This window comes from Chinchilla lanigera, unplaced genomic scaffold, assembly GCF_000276665.1.
Source record: "Chinchilla lanigera isolate Chin_1 unplaced genomic scaffold, ChiLan1.0 scaffold00005, whole genome shotgun sequence".
Lineage (NCBI taxonomy): Eukaryota > Metazoa > Chordata > Mammalia > Rodentia > Chinchillidae > Chinchilla > Chinchilla lanigera.
Genome location: NW_004955406.1, coordinates 42,709,359 through 42,731,834, shown reverse-complemented (window position 1 = coordinate 42,731,834; position 22,476 = coordinate 42,709,359). Strand labels below are relative to the sequence as shown.

At 41.2% G+C, this 22,476-nt stretch overlaps 1 protein-coding gene and 1 long non-coding RNA gene across 4 annotated transcripts; one reads left to right on the top strand and one right to left on the bottom strand.

Annotated features, from left to right (window-relative positions):
• Nucleotides 1-722: 722 nt before the first annotated feature.
• Nucleotides 723-19,922, top strand: LOC106146370. 3 transcript variants are annotated; one of them, XR_001230784.1, is made up of 7 exons: nt 723-907; nt 1,026-3,708; nt 3,898-4,075; nt 16,261-16,482; nt 16,877-16,969; nt 18,120-18,318; nt 19,277-19,922. It is a non-coding gene; the product is annotated as an uncharacterized LOC106146370 (long non-coding RNA). The 3 variants fall into 3 exon arrangements; XR_001230785.1 differs by having other exon boundaries at nt 724-3,708; nt 18,123-18,318; XR_001230783.1 differs by having other exon boundaries at nt 726-3,708.
• LOC102008817 (C4b-binding protein alpha chain-like) lies at nt 15,971-22,476 on the bottom strand. The gene is made up of 5 exons (XM_005375486.2): nt 22,370-22,476; nt 22,053-22,195; nt 18,192-18,362; nt 17,273-17,448; nt 15,971-16,380 (listed from the first exon to the last, which is right to left on the bottom strand). Exons 2-5 carry the CDS (start codon nt 22,135-22,137, stop codon nt 16,225-16,227), a joined length of 588 nt encoding a protein of 195 aa, XP_005375543.1. The 5' UTR covers nt 22,138-22,195; nt 22,370-22,476; the 3' UTR covers nt 15,971-16,224.

Here is a 22,476-nt window from a genome sequence, read left to right as displayed (position 1 = left end):
CTCTAAGTGCTCAAGCCCACCCTTTCTCACTGGGAGTAATGCAATTTACAAGCCCCAGGTAATGGCGATCCATTTGTGATGTCAGCACAAGTGATTTTGGAATCTCACTCCATTCTATAAGAGCAGATGCTTCTCAAATGGAGTTTGTTGAAACTCTAGGAGTTTTATTAGTTTAGAGTACGTAGGCAGCTACATATACTAACGACACTAAAACATTCATTATCCTGTTAACTTAAGCATAGCTGATGGAAAGTGTAAATATAAAATATTTTAGAGCAGAAATACTACCCTCCTGCTAGCTTTGGTGTCCCTAAGCGTTACCAGCCCACCCAAGCACAGTTATGCTGACCAAGTTCTAAATAAGTTGTAAACCAGCTGAAATTCTGTGGGGAAAACATCCTTCCTATTAAAAAAAAATCTGTTATTTTCTTGGCTAACTCATGCAGAGGGTTTGCTTTTTTATTTGTAATCCTTTAAAACACATACCAAAATCCAAGAGTATGAGTAAAGAGAAAAGAATACTCTGTAGGAGGGCATTAGAGAGATACACACCCACATTATGTGTGTATAAATACTTTATGAAGCTGTATTTGGAATCTGACCTCCTACTGACAGAAATGGAAAGCTGGTTTCTATTGACTCTGAGCCACAAAGACCCGCCCTATCAATGTTCCACTTCACTGGGTCAGTGAAGATTTTCACTCTGCTAGAAACGTCTTACTGTCTGCCTAAGAAATCCCTTACCATAAATACTTCACAAAGCTCTGAGGAGGGCAGATTCTGGCCAGAAACATCCGTGCCCCTTTGAAACCAGGCACCTTGCCGTATTTCAGCCAATCCTGGCAGACGCTATCTCTGGGATTTGCCAACACTATTAAGGAAAGGAAATTACAAGTTTCTGGTGGAGGTGGGGAGAGCTGCACTCGGCGCTCTGCTTAGAGGAAAGTGCTTATGAGGTGTGCCTTGCTGAGTACATATTACATGTGTCTGAATAACTCAGACCTCTATCTGGTTCCTTACTACAGCTACAGAGAAACAACATAAGAAGATAAGCAACACGGTGTGCAGCTAAGAACTTAGGTATCACTGAGGCCATTTCGTCCATTCATCAATCATTGGCCTAGGAGAAAGAGAACATTCACCAGCATTGTTTCTGCCAGGCAAGTCATTGCTCTGCTTCATTCTTTACATCCTCAGAACTGCCAAATCCTGTGCCATCACATTTTGAAATGCATGTAGTTGCTGTGCTCCTTTTCTGCATCTTTTTTTGCAGCACCTGGGGAGCATGTCTCTTGGTAGCTCAGGTCTGCCCACTTTTACAGGGGAACAAGTCCCCATGGAGAACAGAGAGAAGTATCTGGTCTCAATTTGCTGCTATAGCAAGAGACCCTGCTGAGTACTTTCAGATGGTTTTGGCTGAGCTCAAGGCATTGTTGGATGAGGCAGAGATGGGAAAACTATAGCTGTATATAATTATATTCCCAGAGTCACAGAGATGAATTTTGGCTTTATTCTAAATCCCCCTCAAAGCACAAAACTATTTTTTCCTGACATGAACATCTACTTGCCTCAGTAACAGTAAGAGAACCTTGTCTGTTATGAGTTATCTTCTTCCTCATCCCCTTGACCCGCATGGCTGTGAGAGTACTATGTCGCTCGTGTCCTACCTAGAGTGGGGCTAAGCCTTGAAAAACTGTGATGTTCTTAGGCACACTTAAGGGGAAAAGGTAATTATTAAGTGTAAAGCTCAAGGCCAAAATCCCATCTCCTCCACAAAACCTTCAAGCTAAAATAGCCTCTCTTAACCTTGAATTCCTATGCACTGCCCTGACATTCAACCAAAAGAGCTCTAAACTTCCATGAGTTCTGCTGTTTTATGTGTCGTTTCTCCTGTGGATCTCAGGTTGTTAGAAGGTGGAGATCTTGTTTTAGTTTTTCCTTCATGTCCTGGTGACACCTGCTTCAATAAGCTCCTATTAAGTGCTCATTAAATGCTGGCTTAATTAATGAATAAGTCTTCCTCCCTCTTCCACCAGTCCCATCAGACTACATTGATTCCCTCCAGTTTATACTCTAGAGCTCAACTAGTGAGCTATTTTTGTGATCCTGGCTATTAATCTCAGCAAGACTGACAGCAGTAAAATCAAACTGGCTTTGTCCGGGAGAGCAGACCAGGAGCCGTCTGAGCAGGAGACAGCGCTGCTGTCACTGTCATCCTGCATCCAACCAATGCCTTCTGAGAGCAGTTTCCAGCTTGAAAACAAAGTAGAGCAGATAAGTATGGTCCCATTACATATGTTACAGGAAAACCTGGGATTAAAATCTTCTTAAATGGTTCTCTTCCTGATTGCATTCTAGAGGTCACTTCCGTTTACAAACCAGAAAAAAACTTCGAGTTTGAAAGAACAGCTATGACCTACTCCAAGCAGACAGGACTGAGGTGAAGCTTGACCTCGATGCAGCTCCCACACTCTTCCACTCCCAGCCCCCGCTGCACTGCTGTTTTCACCAGAAATCAGACAGTTCTCTGTCCAGTATTATTTCTTACTTAAATAAAAAACCAAAAGACAAAACAAAAAACATCTGTTGCAAACAAATAGGACTTGATAAATTTTCCCATTAGGAAAAAAATTTTTTTTAAATGATGCAGAAAAAGAGTGATGATTAATACAAATATATTGTCAATGGCAGAAATTCAAGCATTAGCTCAGTCCAGCTGCAAAACACAGGCATCTTTTCTGTTAGTGACAGGGACTCAAGGATTAGTGCAGTCATGGTGCAGAAGCAGCAGCAACGAAAAGGCTTTTTACCTGAGGGTAGGTGACTCCTGACGGTAGGTGAGTATTCATGATGCTGGTGCTCATCGTAATAAATATTTCCTGCAGAATCAGGAGTGCAAACATTCCTGGCCACATCACTTAGCATTGCTTTATTTTAAAAGGGAGAGGTCATCTCACCCAGCTGTTTGGTGATCTAATATTCCGGAATGAAAACAACTAAAGGTTAGCAATGAATCTCAGTCCTGAATCCAAGCTGATACTTTCACTTTAGAGGCCTGGGTTTATCTGGAGAGAAAAACCAAACAGACCCCTTAGGAAAAGGAAATGCAGCACTACTAAGCTTTTTACTTTGCAGAAGTGTCTTCTAAGGGAGCCCAGGAGCCAGTCACATGGCTCAGCTTCTCCTTATCCACCTTCTGAGGCGGCTCTCCCATTTGGGTTGGTTCTGCTATCTTATAATGACTAGTTAAAACCTGTGCCCTTGAGTTTTGGCCAAAATTTGGACACAAACTCATTTCTTTGCTCTTCTCCTTAACATAGCTAAGTCACGTCAGAACTTTCACAAATACCAAGTAAAACAAATGTAAAGAGCATAGAATATATCCATACATGAAAACTCTTTGGTATATGCTTTATACTGAGTTATCCTCCAAGAGCCTCATGTGCTCAGAGGCAGGGTTTTGGGAAGGCGATTGAGTTATAGGGGTGCCACAGCTAAATGTCTGATTAGGAGGTGGGGCCTGGTCAAGAGAGGTGGGTGGCTGTGGCTGTGACCTGAAAGGGTCTCTCTCCCTTCCTGGCTCCTCTCTTTGCCTTGGCTCCCTGGCTGCTGGGACCTGAGCCGCTTTTCCATCTGTGTGCCCCTTCCGCCATGCCATCTGCCCTGGAGACAGCTGATGCTGAGCTGAAACCTGTAACTCTTTCAATGGTGAATGTTGGGTATTATGCCACAGAGAGGAGATGGTGACTAAGCCACAGCTTTCTGATTTTATGGACCCTGCCTTATAGCCAGGGCTTCTGGACCTTAACCTGTTGGGTGCTTTTTCTGGGTTGGTTTTACTTAACCCTAAGGGACTGGCATACATTTACAGCATCTGCCTGTCTTCTTACTTCCCAGGTCAACTCCTTCCAGATGTCTTGGCTATGCTATGGTCAAGATCTGAAAAAAACATATTTCCAGGTGACCACTACAGTCTCCACTTTCCCATTCCCTGACGCTCCTTCTACCATGCTGTAGTCGGAGAAGTGCATGTGTTAGCCAAGTGATGGATGCTATGAGCCACCGCACTCTCCAGGTGAGGTTCCCCTGAGCCCACTAGCAGCAAACACCTCCCTCCTGTAGGGGTTCAACAATACCAAACCCCATGAGTGATGAATTGACAGGACAGGACAGTCCCGTGTTCATGCAGTCGGAGTGACTTTATCCAGTCAGAGGAAATGGAGGCAGCTCAAGAGCTGTACCTGCCCTGTAAAAATCAGGACAAGCGGTCCTTCACTTCTAAATTAAGATTTGGAATGACTCAGGCTTTTCTTTCCCAGGAGTTCTTCAGTGCAAACATCATTAGTGTACTGACTGAAGCACAGAGGCTCCACATCTTTTTCATCAAGGCACTTTCCACTTAAAATGATTCCCACTCATTTATTAATATTTGGTTTCCACCCCTAATGTCTCTCCTTTGCTCTGCTTCCATGAGATCAGCTTGACCAAACCCATAAAGAGCTGGCTTTGTTGGATAAAGTTGGATGAGTCTTTGCAGGGAGAAGACAGCTGCAGTGTGGGGAAAGTGGGCCTGCAGGGGCCAGACTCAGGCTGCCAAGACAGAGGTCTGGATGACTTTGTCCTTGCTGAGGGCAAGTACTGCGTCATTCTGAGTTCAGTCACCCGAACTGTACAGGCAAATGTCTGGAAGCCAATAAGTAGGGAAAGAAATCTGTTGAGTTATGGCAAGAGCTTACTCCTCATCTAAAACCACAGCAAGTGAGCGGGAATGAAAAGTTTTTCTTCCTGTATCTGGCCTCTGAAGCCCAAGCAGAGCAGTATACAGTCTCCTGACCTGTTGACCCACCAGAGAAAAGCAGGATATGGTTTTCTGATGTGTTGACCCTGTGTAGTTCACAAATATGAATTCACACAAAAATATTTTTTATTCACTGAAAGAGGAAACTGTTCTAGAAAGACAGTTCTTGCTTAACTGTTGAATACCAATCAAACAGCAGGAGTGTTTATTTGGAGTAGGCTATTCCTACATGAATAAATCTTATCACTGCCACCTCCGCGCCACCCACCCGAAACTCTCTTAACAAACAGGATCTGCTTGACTTGCCTCTTCTCTGCCTTCATACTGAATTTTGATGACATTTGCTCTTTATTTTTCTTCTCCACCCAGATTCCTGTTTTCATTTATTTTGTGGAATAACCTTTTTAAAGTACTCACGTTGTAGCAAGACTTTCGCACCCACCGTGTTAACCTCTTCAATACCCTCAGGTCCCAGTTCCTGTTTCTCAGCTGAGCTGATCTTTACCTGCACTGCATTTCTCATCAGCATGTCTACACAAATCTCTCAAAACCCAGACACTCCTGCATCTCCGTGTTCCCCTTTAAAATATCCCCCTTTCTTCTTTGTAATTTTGCCCACATTTGTGATTTCCTGGCAACCACTGAACCTACTTTTGATCATCACCAGAATCTTTGAGGTCTTAACTTTTTCCACTCTACCTTTTAGAGTTACATGATTTCCAATTTGATCCAGTGTCCAGGAATTTCAGCAGAGATTCCCAGTTCTCTCCTCCCCTCCAAGGAATGAACGTTTCCCCTCAAAATATCTCAGCTTTTAAGACCAATTTAGAGAATCCAATTTCTCAGCAATCAGATCTCTTTTGATCCCTAAAGGAGAGGAAGAGAGAACTGGGCATCTCAGCGGACAAGGGCAGCTAAGCAACTGTGGGGCAGGGGCCGTCAGCAGGTTGGGAAGGGTGGCTGCTGTGGCCACACGCTGCAGCAGGATCTGCAAGGTCAGCAGTGGCCACCTGGGAGGGGACCAGAACCAGCAATGTTAGGTGGCGATCAATGTCGCAACTAGGACAGCAGAGCCAAGGACAACAGCAGCAATGGGAAAGCCACCCTGACTCCCCAGATATGATTTCCTCTTCTGTCCCAACTACTGAATCAGAGTCCTTCTAAGAGAGGGTTGGAACCAACAAAAGATGGAGGAGGAAGGGTTTCCAGGGAAAAACAACATCAAATAAAAGCATCTGGCCACCTCTTTGGTTTTTAGGATTGTAATGTAAATCTCTTGTTTTTTCTTTTATCTGTTTTCCCTTGTACTTGACATTTTTTAAAGGCCAAATTTGTTACATAGCTCTTGAGTTAACTCTTTGTTCCCCAGGGTCCTTCCCACAGCAGCCATGACTCCAGACCCCACGAGATCCCCCTTGGGTCCTCATCTCAGGCCTGACAGAGGCGGGATGCACTCCCCTCGGTCCTCCCGGGGATATCTCTCTGTCCATTCCCTGCTCAGCCTGTCCCTCCGAGCTTCTGCCACGGCACTCCACTTCATTCCTTGCTCTTTAGCTCCCTTTCAGGCCATGCCCTTCCATTATGACCTACCTCTCACTGCCTTGCCTTGCCTTTAAAACATTCTACACCTGAAATAGATGTAGCTGACCTTGTGCCCATTCATACATCATCTTATTTTTCTTTGCCCTTTAAAGCTCTTTAAGTACAGCTTCTATTTCCCTCATAGGTCTAGAACTGACCTGTTAATTCACTCTTAATGAGCTGTCCGTGCTTTTGATAGCAGTATTTTCAGGCAGGCTTGACATCCCAGGTTTTTTTGTTTTTGTTTTTGTTTTTTTTTTGGTTCCTTTTAATCCCTCTTTCCCATCCTTGTACTCACAATTCACAATGGAGTAATTGATCGCCATATACTGGCTTCTCAGTTGGTTACTAATTGTGTTCATTTCTATCTGATCCTAGTTATTAGACTCATCAATTCTTTAGTGAACTGTTGTCGTAATTTTGTAAGTAGTTTCCTTTTCATCTCAAGGAATCCACTCTGTGAACGGGAACTGGAAAGAATCTTTCTACCCTGCAGACCCAACTGAGTTACCTCCTCTTTAAATTGTTTAATGATTCCCCATAACATATAGGGCAAATTCCAAACCCGTCACCTGCCTGGAAGTTCTTTCTTATGACATTTTTCCAATTTTATCTTCTGTGTGCCACTCCCTGCCTCACTGTCATCTCTTGCTCAGCCATGTGAACACACAGTGGATCTGTCTACCTACACATCTGCCTACACATCCACATACAACAGCATCCCTTTGCCCTGCCTTTCTTGGCTACACTCCTGGCTCTCTCTTGCTGAGAAAGCTGCCTCTGCTCCATTCCAGAGTAATGCACAGGTTCCCACATAGTCAGAAATGCATCTAAGGAAGCTATTTTTCACTCATGAGGATGCAGTAGTTATTTCATTCTGTGTGTGTCACGCCCTAGCAAATCCCCAGTAACTGTGGCAAGGCTGACACACATCTGAGAGAAACAGCTGGCAGCACCTTTCACCTGCCTTCAAGTCTGAACAATGTGGTGATGAGAACTTCCACAGACCCATTGCCCCTTTGAGCATCCTGGCCACAGTGGCTTGTGGGTGATTAAATGGTGCCACCCGGAGTTATTATTTAAATTGTGGTTCAATATTTATTTAGTAAAATGGGGAAAAGAGAACTTGTAGTAATAAAATTTAGGTTAATAATATGTTGCAACTTATAAGATTCATGATATCATTTGTGTTAACATTATTAATCATGGTTATATGTATTATTTATAATGTATCACCCATTATAATAAATACATTATATCTGTTATCTCATTTAATCCGCATTTTATTTGATTTTATTCTTACTATCTTATTTAAAGTTGCATCATCACCTACCTGTCACTTCCAATCACTCTTAACCTGCTGTACTTGCTTTTTGTAAAAAAAAAAAAAAAAAAAAGCCACTCTCACCTTCTAATGTATTACACTCTTTACTGCTTTATTCCACTTTCTATTTCCTGTTTTTTCGGGATTGGTAAATTCCACGGGACAGAAACTTTTGTCTTCTTTTTCACCCCATTATAGAAACACATAATAGGTGATCAGTAAATATTTGTTTCATGAATGGCCACAATTTTATAGATAGATAATCCTTTTTACATCTTCATTTTATGCATAAAGAGATGAAGGCACAAAGAGGTCAGGACACAGAGCATGTAGATAGAGGACAGGGTTTGAATTGACAGTGAATCACAGGTCTGCATGCATAACATCCCTGAATGTATACTAGTGATTTGTTTGGAATTATGTTTTGTTTAAAAATGACCAACAGTCATGCCCATTATTGCTAGTGATCACTTTTATGCACAATAGTTATCAAGTATTATTTGAAATACTTTTAGGAGAACTTTTGTTTCTGGCTTTTATGTTCCAAAATGTTTCCTTCTTTTACAAAGTTCATGTTTTCTTTTTAGGTTTTATTTTTGTGCGGGTGTTGTTTTTTTTTCCAAAATAGGAAATGTCTATGGAAGTATATACTTAGGATGTTTACATTTAGGTCATACATTAGATCACTTGTTCCTGGTAAGAACGCTAGCCCATGTTTACATGGCCTCAGAATTTCACTGCCACAGAGAAGGGTTCACCAGCCAGGTGGTCTTCCCGATGACTGGTGCATCTGTGTCACTCCAGAGATCTCCAAGGAGATGTGACAAGGTCAGCGAGGACAGGTGATGTCATATGCTTCAGATTTTTCCTCTTCTGTCTGCTAAATACTAGCTAAGAGTTATTACTTTGAATAATTTAGAGAATGAGCAAGACATCTGCTCATTTGTTCACTTTTAGAAGATAGGCTGGTGATAGCACAGTGGAGAGGGACCCTGGAGTCCAATGCAATGTCCTGAAATTGGAGCTGAAATCCTGTTGAGGAGGTTGAGGTTGAAAACACATAAATGCACAGAAAAATAAGTAGGCCTAAATTATAAGGGCTATGAAGGGAAAACAAGATGCTAGGGAATAAAATGATGAGGTTTATTTTGCCATTTTCTAAATAACCATTCATAATGATTTTTGGCAGTAATTTTAACTGAAAAATTTTTATACTCAAGTATTATTTATCTTAAGGACCATGTTTTTGACTCCTCCTCTTAAGTTTTATTGCCTTACTCTGGTTCTAGTCTGTGGCTCAGTGTGCTTCAAGAACAGAAGTCCTGTTTGCCAGAGTTGCATTCTGCCCATTGATGGAGGAGGGCTGATGGGTTTCCTGACCTAGTTTCTCCACTTGAGGTTCTTAGTAACTAAATGACCGTCCTTTCTACTATTCTTTGACCTTTTGGAGAATACTCTGAAGATCTTCCAGAAAGATCTGTCAAGTTTAGTAAGAAGTCATGGCTGGGTGGTGGTCACTGCTTTAATGTGTAAAGGATGAGACTAGTAAAGTATGTGTTCTGAGTGAGAAGACAAAGCAGAGGTAGAGAAAACACTTCTGGACAGCACGTACTCGATTGTTATGGCTTCCATCCTGGACAGCAGGGGAAATTGCTCCAGAGTCTGTTGACACACTTTGCGTGACTGTTCATTGGACAGATATGGAGCATATTATAGAGGACTTTTCCTTTTTTTCTTTATTTGGTTTTACTGGGGATTGAACCCACAGCCACATCCCTAGCATGTTATTTATTTATATTTTTGAGACAGAGTCTCATTAAATCCCTCAGTTGTCCAGGCCTGGCTTGAGTTTGTGATCCTTCTGCCTTAGCCTCCTAGGCTGCTGAAATTACAGGCAAAAACTACCATGCCCAGCTAAAGGGAGCTTTGTTTTAGATTCCATATATAGGTGAGATCACATAGTATTTCACTCAGTCCTGGCATATTTCACTCAGTCCTGTAGGTTCATTCATGTTAAACATGGCAAAATATCCTTCTTTCAAAGGGAGAAATGCTATTTCACTGTATATATGCACAATTTCTGTCTATTCATCAGTTTATAGACACTTAAATTAATCCTATACCTTGGCTTTTATGAATAATGCCTCAATAAACATGGGGATGTGAATGTCTCTACAAGGTGCTAATTTCATTTGTTTAGCCATATATCCCAACGTAGGGCCCATCCGGTCTTATGGTAATTCTATTTTGAATTTTGAAAACACCTCCATGCTGTTTTCCACAATGGTCATACCAATTATACTCCACCAACAGTGTATAATTGCCCCTTTCCTGCCTACTCTCACCAAGGCTCACTGCTTGACTTTTGGACAGTAGCCATAACAGCAGGAACAAGGAGTTTGGGCTGCACTTCCCTGATGAGTGATGCTGGCCAGCTTTCATAGACCTGGTTCCTGTTCATATCTTTATGGAGAAATGTCTGTTCAGTCTCTGCCCAATTTAAACTGGATTATTTGCTTTTGGGGATTTTTTTGCTAGTGAGTGCCCTAAATAATTTGGATATGACTCTTCTATCAGATATACAGTTTGCAAATATTTTCTTCCAGTCCGCAGGCTTCCTCTTTCTTTTCCTATTTCTTTTGCTATGCATACAGTTTTTAGTCTGATGTAGTCAGTCCCACATTTTAAATTTTATTGCTAGAGCCTTTGATGTGATGTCTGAAAGTTTATTGCCAAGGTCAATGTCAAGAGGCTTTCCTGTGTTTTTTTAGGAGTTTTAAAAAGAAACAGAGAATAGAAAAGTAATTATAAGGTTTGGGAGAGTGAAGAAACAGGGAAAAATAGGCCACTGGGTATAAATTTGCAAGCAGGGAAGATGAATAAGAGATTTAATTTGCAGGATTAAGACTACAGTTCATACTCTCCTGCATCATGAAAATTTGCTGAGAATACATTTTAGGGGCCCTCACCACTGATACACACACAAAAGATAACTATGAAATGTGATGACGGGGATGTAAATTTTAAAAAATTGTATTTATTGTGCATACTGAAGATGTACAACATATTTTTTTCTATGAGAAAAGCTTGATGCTTAGTTACAAGTTAGAAGTGTGCCATTTTGAAAGGGGCACCTCTGGCGGTTCACCAAAGGTACATTCTGATCTAACACTGAATGGCTAGATATTAAAGTAGGTTTATTCCAAGTGGAGACTAAAGTTTGCTATGAGTTCCTTTGAAATACATTTGGAGGTTGTAGGGAAAACAAATTGGAAATTTATCCTAAGCAATCTAACAATAAGTACAACAATATTATGGAAGTTGAACACTCACATTTTTAAAGGTTGATGTTTTCATGTAAGATCCAGGATTATCAACACTGGCAGCTGCCCAGTTGCCCTGAAGGTTGCCCTGCTGTTTATTGGTAATGCCATGTAAACCAACTCTTGATGGCAGGACAAGAGTAAGATATTTGGGAATGTTTTCCCTTAACAATTTCTTCTTTTCATACAGCTGATAATAATTTATTCTAGTCAGGTGGATGACAATCTTTATCATATTGATATAGGAGAAATGTAACTTTCAACCTGTTAGCTGCCAGATATGTTGAGTTTGTGTCCCCTGAAATCGAAGAATGTACACAGGACAGCAGGGTTTAAGAGCAGAAAAGGTTTATTGAGAGATAGCTCCTGAGAGACAGGAGGGGTCCCGATTGGGTGGCCACTGAAGTCCTCTGTCAGGGGTAATTTATAAAGCAAAGTCACAATGTGGGTACAGCAAGGGTCAGACTACAATCCACTATAGGATTTTACAAGTATAGCTGTTTAGCTAGTATTGATCCAATAGGCAACTGAGTGATCGCTTTAGCAGCACATATACCAACAAGGAAACGAGTCATGTAGCACAGGCGCATGGAAAAAACAGAGGCATTTTGGGGAAGGGAAGGGACCAGGTGCTCTGGTCACCCACCCACCGGGGTGACTGATGCCTATCTGGACTTCCTGGACCAGGTGGTGCTAATCATAATGTAACCTGAAGTTACTGCTTATCCCTGAGGGAAGCATGTAGGCCTGGTCATTTCATCTTCATCTTGAGGCCTGCCTTTCTTCAGATGTGCCTCTAGCCGCGATTCTGATGTCTTTATTTTTTACTGACTTCCTAGAAAGCCCAGTCCCTCTCTGACTGTATATTAATTTCTGTCTAAATTAGCTGCCTATCATAACATGATTTGGAAGTTTTTCTTCTTTGTGAAGAGGTAACAGCATTGACATTTTCCTCATTCTGCTTTGGTGAGCACCTGTGAATTTTTTTTAAAGTCTTATAGGTTAAATAAAATAAAATAACTCAGTGCAGCTATCAAAGGTCATGTTTACCACAAGTACCAGCTATATCAAACAAGTATAGAAAAATTACCCCTTTGGTACAATATAATTTATCATTCTGTGTTGTAAAGGTATCTAATTTTATTACATATTTGTTGAGTAAAATTTGTGTTTTCCCTAATATTACTTAAATAATGTACTATTAGTATTTATATTGTCAAACTTATTTTAATATTAAAAACTGTCTACTCATTATAATATTCAAAAAATTTTGTATTTTATGCCCAATTAACAGCTTTAACAGTCATTACTCACAGAAGTATTTGTAAAAATATATGTATAATATACTTGTTCTTCAACTAACTGATACAATCTTAACAGAAAACACAAAAGGAGACTTCTCCAGGAGTTATAGCTAGAATGCCTACCTGTGTTCAGAAAAGCACATTCTCCAGTGACTATCAACCTGAATGACACCCCGTTGATATATTTGCTATTGTGCGTAGCTGTGGCATTCAGAGATGCCAAGATTTACACCGCAGGAAACATTCAGCTTTTAGCCCTCTACACAATGAATCCGAAGGGCAAATTATGGTCAAATACTGAGACTGTTAGTGCATGTCCAGTATTATATGACTTGAGGGGAGTTGCTCCGTTATGAAATTTAGTGTGATGCTTTTCCTAAGACACATGAGCGGGATCCTTCAGGCAGGCCTAGCCTGGGTATGTGAGTCACAGGTGGCAATGAGTTGAAATCCATCAGTTGTGACATGTCATCAGAGACTCACTAGGCCCTGTTCAACATCTTAGAAATGCACAGTAATTGCTTGGATTATTGCTGAACAGATTCTGGGTAAAAAGTCAGATCCCATGTTACAAAAACTTTCTTTATTTTGGTAAAAATAAAAATGATGGCATTAGCCAAGATTCAGGGTAGACATGGTCCAAACTATTTCAGTCATCCTGTGTTTTGATAGCAAAATGTCAGTTTTCATGTGAATGGCCAGTTGCTTTTCTTCCTTCGGTGTTAGGCAGGACATTAGAAATACCATCTCTTCCAGTCATTCCAAGAACCCATATTACTGATAAAAGATGAAAATTGCATAATAAGCTTTACAACTATTTTAGAATACTCTCCATGCAAATTCTCCAATTTGGAATAAGGCAGCCCTGGAAGGTAGACAAGAAAAGTTGCAAGGCTGTACAAAGCAAGGCTGGTGTGAAAGAGAAAATATCTCCAGCCCAGCCTCTGCTAATTAGCTCTCAAGGGCTGCCACCTCCTGGAGGAGTAGGCTCGATCCTGTCTTGGTACTATATTTTCCAATTGCAGTGAAGAGACACAGGGTATAAACTAGATCTAGCAAGTGGCATGATAAAAGAAACAGTCGTACAGCAAAATATCTGAGCCCTCCCTTTTGGGGGACCTGGAGCACTGATCAATCAGCCCAGTGGCCAGTAATGGAATTTTAGGTCCCATGAGGCAGGAGCTACAGCAGGGAATCTTGATCTCCAGAGAGCCAGGGATCTCATTATTAGGTGCCATACAGGGACTTGAGTGGCCATAAATAGCAGTGTGCTCAGGGACTCAGGAAGAACTGAATTATGCCTTGCCAAATACAAACCCCCTTCCCTGCCATCACTGTTTCCTAACTTAAAGACTCAAGGTCAGGAAATGACCTCAGCCAGAGCCTGGGCTTTCAGTTCTGTGAGCTCCATGCCTCCAGGGATGCTGTACTTCTAGTGAGCACCCACTCCCTGCCCTTCCTAGACTTCGTCATTACTCAGCACTATTCTGTGTGTATGCCATTTTGTGACCATGAATTTTAGCCTTGTCAGTTTGTTCATTCCTCACTGTTTGTTCTTTTGCCACTGAACAGCTTTTCTTCAACATGACTATTCATCAGCCTCTCTTTTCATTCTTTCCTTCCTTACCAACTGAGGCAGTAGTGTACCATTTCAATTTTTATCAGCTTACTAAATGTCTCTGTTTGCTTATCTTTTCTGAAATACTCTCTGACAAAATGCAGCCCTGAGTGAGTGAATCAGCAACTGCTGTTGAATGCCAGCAGAGCTCTGGAAAGAAAGCATAAAATTAGGCAGCAGGTACCATGCCACATTTATGCTTGCCATCCCACCTGGGCATTCAAAATGTCAGAAATCTATTTAATCAGGTTGCTCTTACACTTGCTACAGCATTTCCAAGGCTTTTCTTCATTTCTTAAAATGCAAACTTTCCTACTTTTTCCCTACCTTTAAGATGCCCTTCCCTCCTACATCCAGGGGATTAGACAGCCAAAGAGTACCCACACTTGTGAAGGTTAATCCTGACAGTCTGGTTGATTGCCTTGAGATTACTAAATAAGACACTAGTAAAGTACACCTAATTTATTTATAAATTTACACCTAATTTATATACTAGTGTATTTATTACACTAAATACACTAGTAAAGTATACCTCTGCGTTCGCCTTGGTGGGTCATGGAAGTGTGACCTTGGGGACTATATTGGTTCCTGGCTCCTTCCTCTCTGGTTCTTACTCAAGAGATACCAAAGAGACATGTCTGAAGTCTCCTTGGGAAATCAAAAGGCTGATAGAGAGGCAGGAAGGGCAACCTTATGGCCGCTCAGGACCTTCATGAGGGACCATTAATACCAGTCTAGAAGATGAACTGGCCCTTCTTCCAGAGACACAGTGACAAGCTGGACAAATTTTTACAGGATTACTAGTGGTTCCCACCCAATAGACCTGCAAAACTTGCTGATCTCTGGTTACAATAACCCTGGCAAGCTCATACCACCTCCTTTGTTAAAGGAAAGCAGCCTCTATGAACACTAGAAGGTGTGGGGCTCCTCTTCCAAAAAGCATTACTCTAGTTTTGCTTCAGTTACAGATAAATAGTAATGAGTTCTAATCCACCACAGCTGAAATGATCCCCTATATTGGGACTTCTGTCTATGATAGGAGTAATTTTGCTAGGGGTATGGTACTTAGGCTCTTGGCAATATATTGAATATCTCTCTTCACAATGCTTTCTCCTCTACAAGAAGCATAGAAGTAAAGCTTAGTATCTCTATGCTGGGTTTATCACAGTCCACCTTTTAAAACAAACCAAGAAATATTCTGCTGTGCTCCTTCTTATATTTGGGTTCTGCATCCACAATCTAAGGGTAAAGTTTATCTGTTCAAGACTTCAGATGGTGATCTGAACAGCCATGACTCTCCTGACAAGCTCACCAAGCTTTCTCAGCTCAACAATTCACCAACTCTTTACTCGTCTTCCGGCAGATTTCTTTTCTTACTTTTAACCCAGTCACAACATCCCAAGGACACTAGAGAGCTCGGAATCCCTAGTAGGTATGGCTTACAGCCCCTTTTAGCTGGAAAAAGCCATATGAAGACAGAGACCACCACACCATCAGCAGCCCATAAAGAATTTCAAGAATTTTTGTCTCTCAGGGGGAAACAAGGAAATTAGAGCATGGCAAAGTTGAGTGTGACCTATCAATCACAGAAGTCTGTCAATCACAGAAATTCAGGACACACATTCAGTGTCCTGAATGCACATGGTGCCAGTCAGAGAATGCTGTCTTTGATTTTTCTGGCACGAGATCAGGCAGGCTTTTGATAGGATGGCCTACATCTGATGTCAGGACTGGGGTATAAAAGGCGGTGGCCATTAACCTCATGACTACTGTGAGGATTCTCACCAGCCCAGCCTGAACTCTTCAGGGTGTGCTTTGTTTAGTATAATGAGCTCATACTCACTTTGCAGAGCTCTTCTTTTTCAGAACACTTCTTTTCCCTTCTCTTTCCACCTTTAATCCCTTTCATAAATGTAAAATTTCACTACATTTTTGCTTCTCTTGTCAAGTTCACTGAACAGGACAAGATCCTGGAAGGTACTGCTGGGCACCCGAGTACCCTATTAACACTGGGAAAAATTATTTTTACCAGCAATTATTTATTTCAGGTAACCTACCAAATCCAGAAGTATAAAAATTTAAGCAGAATATTACTTATATAAATTATTAATAATTTCTCATTCCAGGGTCACTATGCATATTAGCAAGTTCTACCAAAGTTATGTATTACAATAAATGATGATGCCTAAATGGAGTTGGTAAATTGAGATTTTCTCTCAACTATGTAGAAAGGCAAATCTTTGCTTCTTCTTCTTGGGAAAAGAGGTGTAGCATATTTAAATGATTTTCCCCTTGTCTCTCTCTTGCTCCAGTTTTTCAATCTCCAGAGAAAGTTTATGTAACTCCAGCGCCATTTTTGAGTCCCTGGGACTTGGGAGACACTGTAAGAGGTTTTTGCCTGCTTGGACAATATTACGATCTTCAGGAACTTGCTGAAAAAGAAAATCAAAATGATGATTTTAGAAAGCCTTCCCATTCCCTGTAAAGGGTTAAGCATCTCTTGGGATGCCATGTGACACGAGGACTGTTGGAAGGTGAGGGATGGCCCAAGGATAAATGGGTAGTCATTACAAAGGTTTTTCCTGAGGAGTGAATCCATATCTGTATGTAGGTATTAATAGGATCAGATCAAGCAGAGAGGGGAGTCTAAACTTACGAGAATGCCAAATGTGTGAGAGAACAACCGCTCTGTCAGTTCTACGCACTGATCAGAACTGAAACAAAAGCTAACCAGGTATTAGCGCCAGGCCAAGAGATCTTGTTAATAAGATCTGCTGCCCACCTGGGCTGGCCAGCTCTAAAACAATGAAGTACAGTAAGAACAGCTCCTATAAACACTATGTGTATTGGCTCAAATGACTGAGATGATCCTTCAGGACTATTACTTTTCTCATTTTATAAACCATCTGATCTGTAATTTGTCCTAAGGTATCATCATGATTTAGATCTACAATTTTCCTCGGTATCCTCGTGTGATTGGGTCATGGCAGGAGTTACATTCGTCAGTGGATTCATCCATTGGTGAGTTCATAGTGGAATGTTCCCTTGGGAGCCGGGACCTGATCAGAGGGGGGTCGCTGGGGGCATGTTCTGGGCTCTTCCTCTCTCCCTCTGCTTCCTGGCTCTGTGGTTGCTACACCTTTTCCTCTGCAATGTCCCTCCGCCATCCTGTTTCTACATGGGAGCCAGCCAACCAGAGACTGAAACTGTGAACCAAAATACACTTCTCCTCCTTTAAACTGCAGGTGTCTAGTATTTTGTCCCCAAATGAAAAGTGTCTAAGACAAGTGTTGTATGACATAAAACTCATTGACGATTATTGACCTTTTCACAGCTGGGCACAGCTGGGCTCCAAGACTTGTTCTCTGAGCAGGAGATCCTCTGGGAACCAACCATCCTATATCCAGGGTCACACCGGACGGTGATAGTTTCAGGACTGATATACTGCTCCTTGTCCACAGACAGCTTTCCATTTGGTAACTTTGGCTTTAGGCACAGAGCTGTAATTAGAACACTTTACCTTACCATCTTGATTATCTCAAAGAAAGGACATTTTGACACTGATAAGAAAAGGAATAAGGAGTATTGTTGAAGCCTACTTTCCTTTTCACACTACTGCTACCACCATAGTGCTATCACCACTAGCCCACTGTCAGTATCACCACTAGTTAGTATTTGCTGGCACTTGCTACGCAGCAGCTTATGTGCTGAGCATGCGCAGACACTGTTTCATGTAAGCCTCAGCAACCCCTTGAGGAAGATATAGACAAGCTGATTAGAGAGATGAGGAAACTGAGGCATGGAGAAGCTAGATCCCTCATGCCAAGTCACACACAGTACTTCTGCTAGGCAGATCCAGAGTGTGAACTAATTACAGAGTCTGATCTCCTTACTTACATACAGGACTTCTGCCTTGGTTTTGTCCTGTATAGAACAAAAGCAGTGCCAGCAGTTTAGGTCCTGGAATTGCTGGGCGTGAAAAGATATAAATAACATTCTTACATACATTTTGCATAGTCTGCCTCAATAGCTGAGTGACCAATAGAGAAGTCAACTTTCTTCTGAAAGGTGCTGGGGTACATAAGACCCCACAGGTGCTGTTTCTTGGGTATTGGGAATTACACCATGGCCAACTGTGGCTCAAGCATGGACCAGGGAAACTCTGCTCCAGCAGGGTGGACCCTTCCTCCAAGTCATGTCTGAGCCACTCTGCAGAACTACTGTCCCTGGGAGCCTGGGTTACCTTGACACTGAGGAGCTGGTGATGACCATCCCAGAAACCTGCAGGAGATTATGGCTGCTCCGACCAGAGCATATCCTTCGTTGCACTCATACTGCACCTCGGTAGTGAGCGCCAGGTATCCGGTAAGGTATGTGTAGTGCCCGTGTGGAATCACAGGGGGGGAACCACAACCTTGGAAACAGAAAGGGAGAATTTTGTTTTGTGATAGTGGGGATTGGCCCCGGGGCCTTCACGCTGAGTTGTATCCCCAGCCTTTTAAAATTTTTTATCATTAGACAGGGTCTCATTGAGTTGCTCAATTGTCCGTCCAGGTTGGACTCAAACTTTTGATCCTCTCACCTCAGCCTCCTAGGGTGCTGGGATTATAGGCTGGAGTCACCAATCTAGCTGAGAATTTTTTCTGACTCATTACTAAGGAATTAGCTTTCGGTCACTGTAATGACCACAAATGCCTGAGGCAATTAACTTAGAAAGGGAGCGGCTTATTGTGGCCCACAGTTTCTGAAGTTCCAGTTCATGATCAGATGGAGTCATTGCCGTCCGGCCCATAGGGGGCAGCACATCAGCGGCAGTGCATGGTGTGGCAAAATCACTCACACTATGGCCCAGAAGCGAAAGAGTGAGGAGAGAGCCCAGGAGTCCTGCTGACAGGAAGACTTCCCTCTGAGGCCCACTCTTCAGTATCTAGCACCTCCCAGCAGGGACCAAGGCTCTCACACACGGACCTGTGAGGACATTCAAGGGTCCTAGTGTGAGGAGATTTACTAGGTGATGTGTCTTCTTCCCCATCACTCTCATTACTCGTGAAATAACACAGCATAATTCACAAAGGGCAGCCTCTCATGTGGCCACGTGAAAGAAGGAACAGGGTTTGTATGCATGTATTTGGAGAAGCTACAATTGACTGCTTACTTTGTGTAGAACTATTTTTTCAATACTTTTAAAATTTAACAAAATGTGTGTGTGTGTGTGTGTGTGTGTGTTATGGTATGTCAGGCAATGCTTTAAGCACCGAACAAAAATTCATGTAATCCCAACAATCCCACAAAGTAAGCTTTATTATTATTATTATTCTCATTTTACAGATAGAAATGCAGAGGAAGTGCAGAGAGGTGAAGCAGCTTGCCCAAGGTCAGACAGTGTGTGAGAAGAATCAGTGTAGTTTGCTGGACAGCGTCCATGCCCTGAACAGCATGCCTCAGTTAAGAGGATGTGATACTTGTGGGCCGAGGATGACCTTTCAATATTAAGCTTAATATTGGTAAAAGAGGAGTCCTCTACTCAAGAAACATGTGATATGGAGGAGTTGCCCTGCAAGAACTCGTAAGGGCTGTGCAAGCCCAGAACACCCAAATACTTTCTCCCACTAACCCCAGGAATGGCACTGGTTTTTAAATCTCTTATAGAAGAGAATCATGCAGAAATTTTGTCTTAAATGCTTGAGTAATAGAAATTGCTTACCAACTGCAAAAATAAAATTTTGTATTTGTATAACATTTTAAGGCTTACAAAGAACTTTCATGCACATTTCTTATGACTTTAATTCTAGTTGATTTTCTCAGAATTTGAGGCAATAATCATTTTATATTTCCTTTACAGACAGTAAAAGGTGACAGCAAATTAGTAAATGTATAGCAGGAAATAAATAACTCCCTTAAAAGCAAAGGAATTTTAAGCATTTTCATATTTAGATGTGATGAAGTTCTTTAAAATTATTCTTGTGGGAATGCAGACTGATGAAATCACTGTGGAAATCAGTTTGGAGATTCCTCAGCAAACTAGGTCTAGAGGTCCCAGTCAACCCAGCTATTCCCTTTCTGGGTATTTTCCCAGAAGATCTGAAAACATCATATCACAGGGATATATGTGCACCCATGTTCATAGCAGTGCAATTTGCCATAGCCAAATCATGGAAGCAACCCAAATGTCCATCCACTGAGGAATGGATAAAAAAATTGTGATATTTTTATATAATGGAATATTACTCAGCTATAAAGAAAGATAAGCTCAAGGCTTTCACAAGCAAATGGTCACAACTAGAGACCATACTCATAAGTGAAATAAATCAGACCTGCATGTGTAAGCAATGTATTGTCTCACTAGTATAAGAACCTGAAAGAATAAATAAAAATTAGGAGGTACGATAGACACTGTGAAATGAAAAGAAACTGCTCAAAAATAAAGAGAAACTGGGATGAGGGAAAAAAGAAAAGAAAGAAGGGGAAATTATGTATGTATGTATACACAGGATAGCTAACATACTTGTACTACTGACTTCTACACTTTACTGAAAGGAGCAGTTAATTATTAATTTTTTGATCAATCTTGCATGTATCTATTTGTTTTCCTGAGAAACCACTTTGAAGATATCAATACGTAATACAACAACCATTGTTAATTTCCTACCACTTTGTCTGCAACTCTGTATTGCTGGTATTGTTCTTATGCTATTTTGTAAATGGATGTGTGTTTGTTAATATGTTTTCCTTCTCTTATTTTTAAAATAAATTTTAAAAATATATTAAGATCTATAAAAATAAAAAATTTATTCTTATCTGTTTATTAGAGTAAATCCCCAGAATTTATGCAGACCAAGATTTTTTTCACCTAGTAATAGTAATTGTGTATACCTAAAAATATTAAAACCTTTAAAAATATTTCATAGTTAAACCTTGCTATTAGTAAAATGGAAATTAACAGATAATTTATTGTACTACTAATAAAGCATTTTAGTTGTTAATAAATGATTGGCTGTAACAACAAATATATGAAAAAATGTTCAGCATCTTTGACCATTAGAGAGATGCAAAAGAAAACAATGCTAAGACTCCAACTCACTCCAGAAAGAACACGTCATCAGGAAACGAAAAATAACAAACACTGGAGGGGCTGTGGGGAAAAAGGAGTCCTTCTGCATTGTTGGTGGGAGTGTAAACTAGTACAGCCATTATGGAAATCAGTATGGAGATGTCTCAAAGAACTGAAATTAGAAATCTCATATGATACAACTATCTGTCTTCTAGGTATCTTCCCCAAAGAGCTTAAGACATCATACTACAGAAGTACATGCATACCAATGCTTACAATAGCACAATTCATAATAGCACAATCCTGGAAATCTCCTATATACCCATCAACAGATGACTGGATAAAGAAAATGTGGTATCTATCTATCTAGCTATCTATATAATGGAATACTATACAGCTATAAAGAATGATAGATTTCAGACATTTGTAGGAAAATAGATGCACCTGGAAAATATAATGCTGGGTGAACTAAACCAGGTACACAAGCTTAAATACCATAGGGTATCTCTCATTTTAGGGAGACAAAGTATAAACAAACAGGAGAATGAAGATAGATAGAATGAGAAAAGGAGATGGATTACTTGCAACAGGGACATGGTCCAAGGGAAAAAGCAGGAGGGCTGAGGAAGAGGGAAAAGAGAAATAAGGATGTGCCATGTACAGGAACCTAATAACATCAATTAGTGTAAACATTATATACCATAACATGAGCCAAGATATCAACAAGAATAATATCAAAAAGAATGAAAAATGGGATCAGGGAATTGAAGGGGGAGGGAAAGAGGATTAAAAAAGAAACTGTAGTCTGAACATGCAACCACTCCCCAAGATAATTATGAACTGTATGAAGTGCAAACACATACTAATAAAATTAAAATGTAAAATTTAAAAAAATAAATGACTGAACTTCATAAAACAATGTGTTACACCTCTAGCAAATTAGTATAAATCATGGTTTGAGCACACGTTCAAAATTCCTAATACAGAATAAAGAGATTGCCTGACTTCGCCTCCCCGTAGGTTATCCTGGGGCCCTGCCACCATCTTACCCACCTTGCGAGTTGGAGGGTCGCAGGAGTAAGGCCAGAGCCCCCAGGAGGCACAGAGAAGAGCAGCTGCTCCCTGGCATGAACCCCATAGCACCTGTGCACCGGGAACCACCACAAGTTCAGAGGTTGCAGGTTTCCTGGAGATACCTAGAGGGATGAGAGAGAACTCGCGGCATCAACAGTCAAACCAGAGTTCAGCTGGGCAGCAATCTGCAGCAGCCGAGCCTGGGGGAAATCAGGTCAAGGGTGAGCCCGAATTAGGAAGAAGATTAGGGGAAGAGGCCAGAATTGGGGTTTCCAGAATCACTTGAGCCAAAAGACCTTTGAAACATCAAGAATTCTAGCATGAAGGATCTGATGCCAGGAACAAGCAACCTTGTGGAGCTCTGAGAGTCTTTCCAGTGCAAACCTAGTCTGCTTACAGCAGA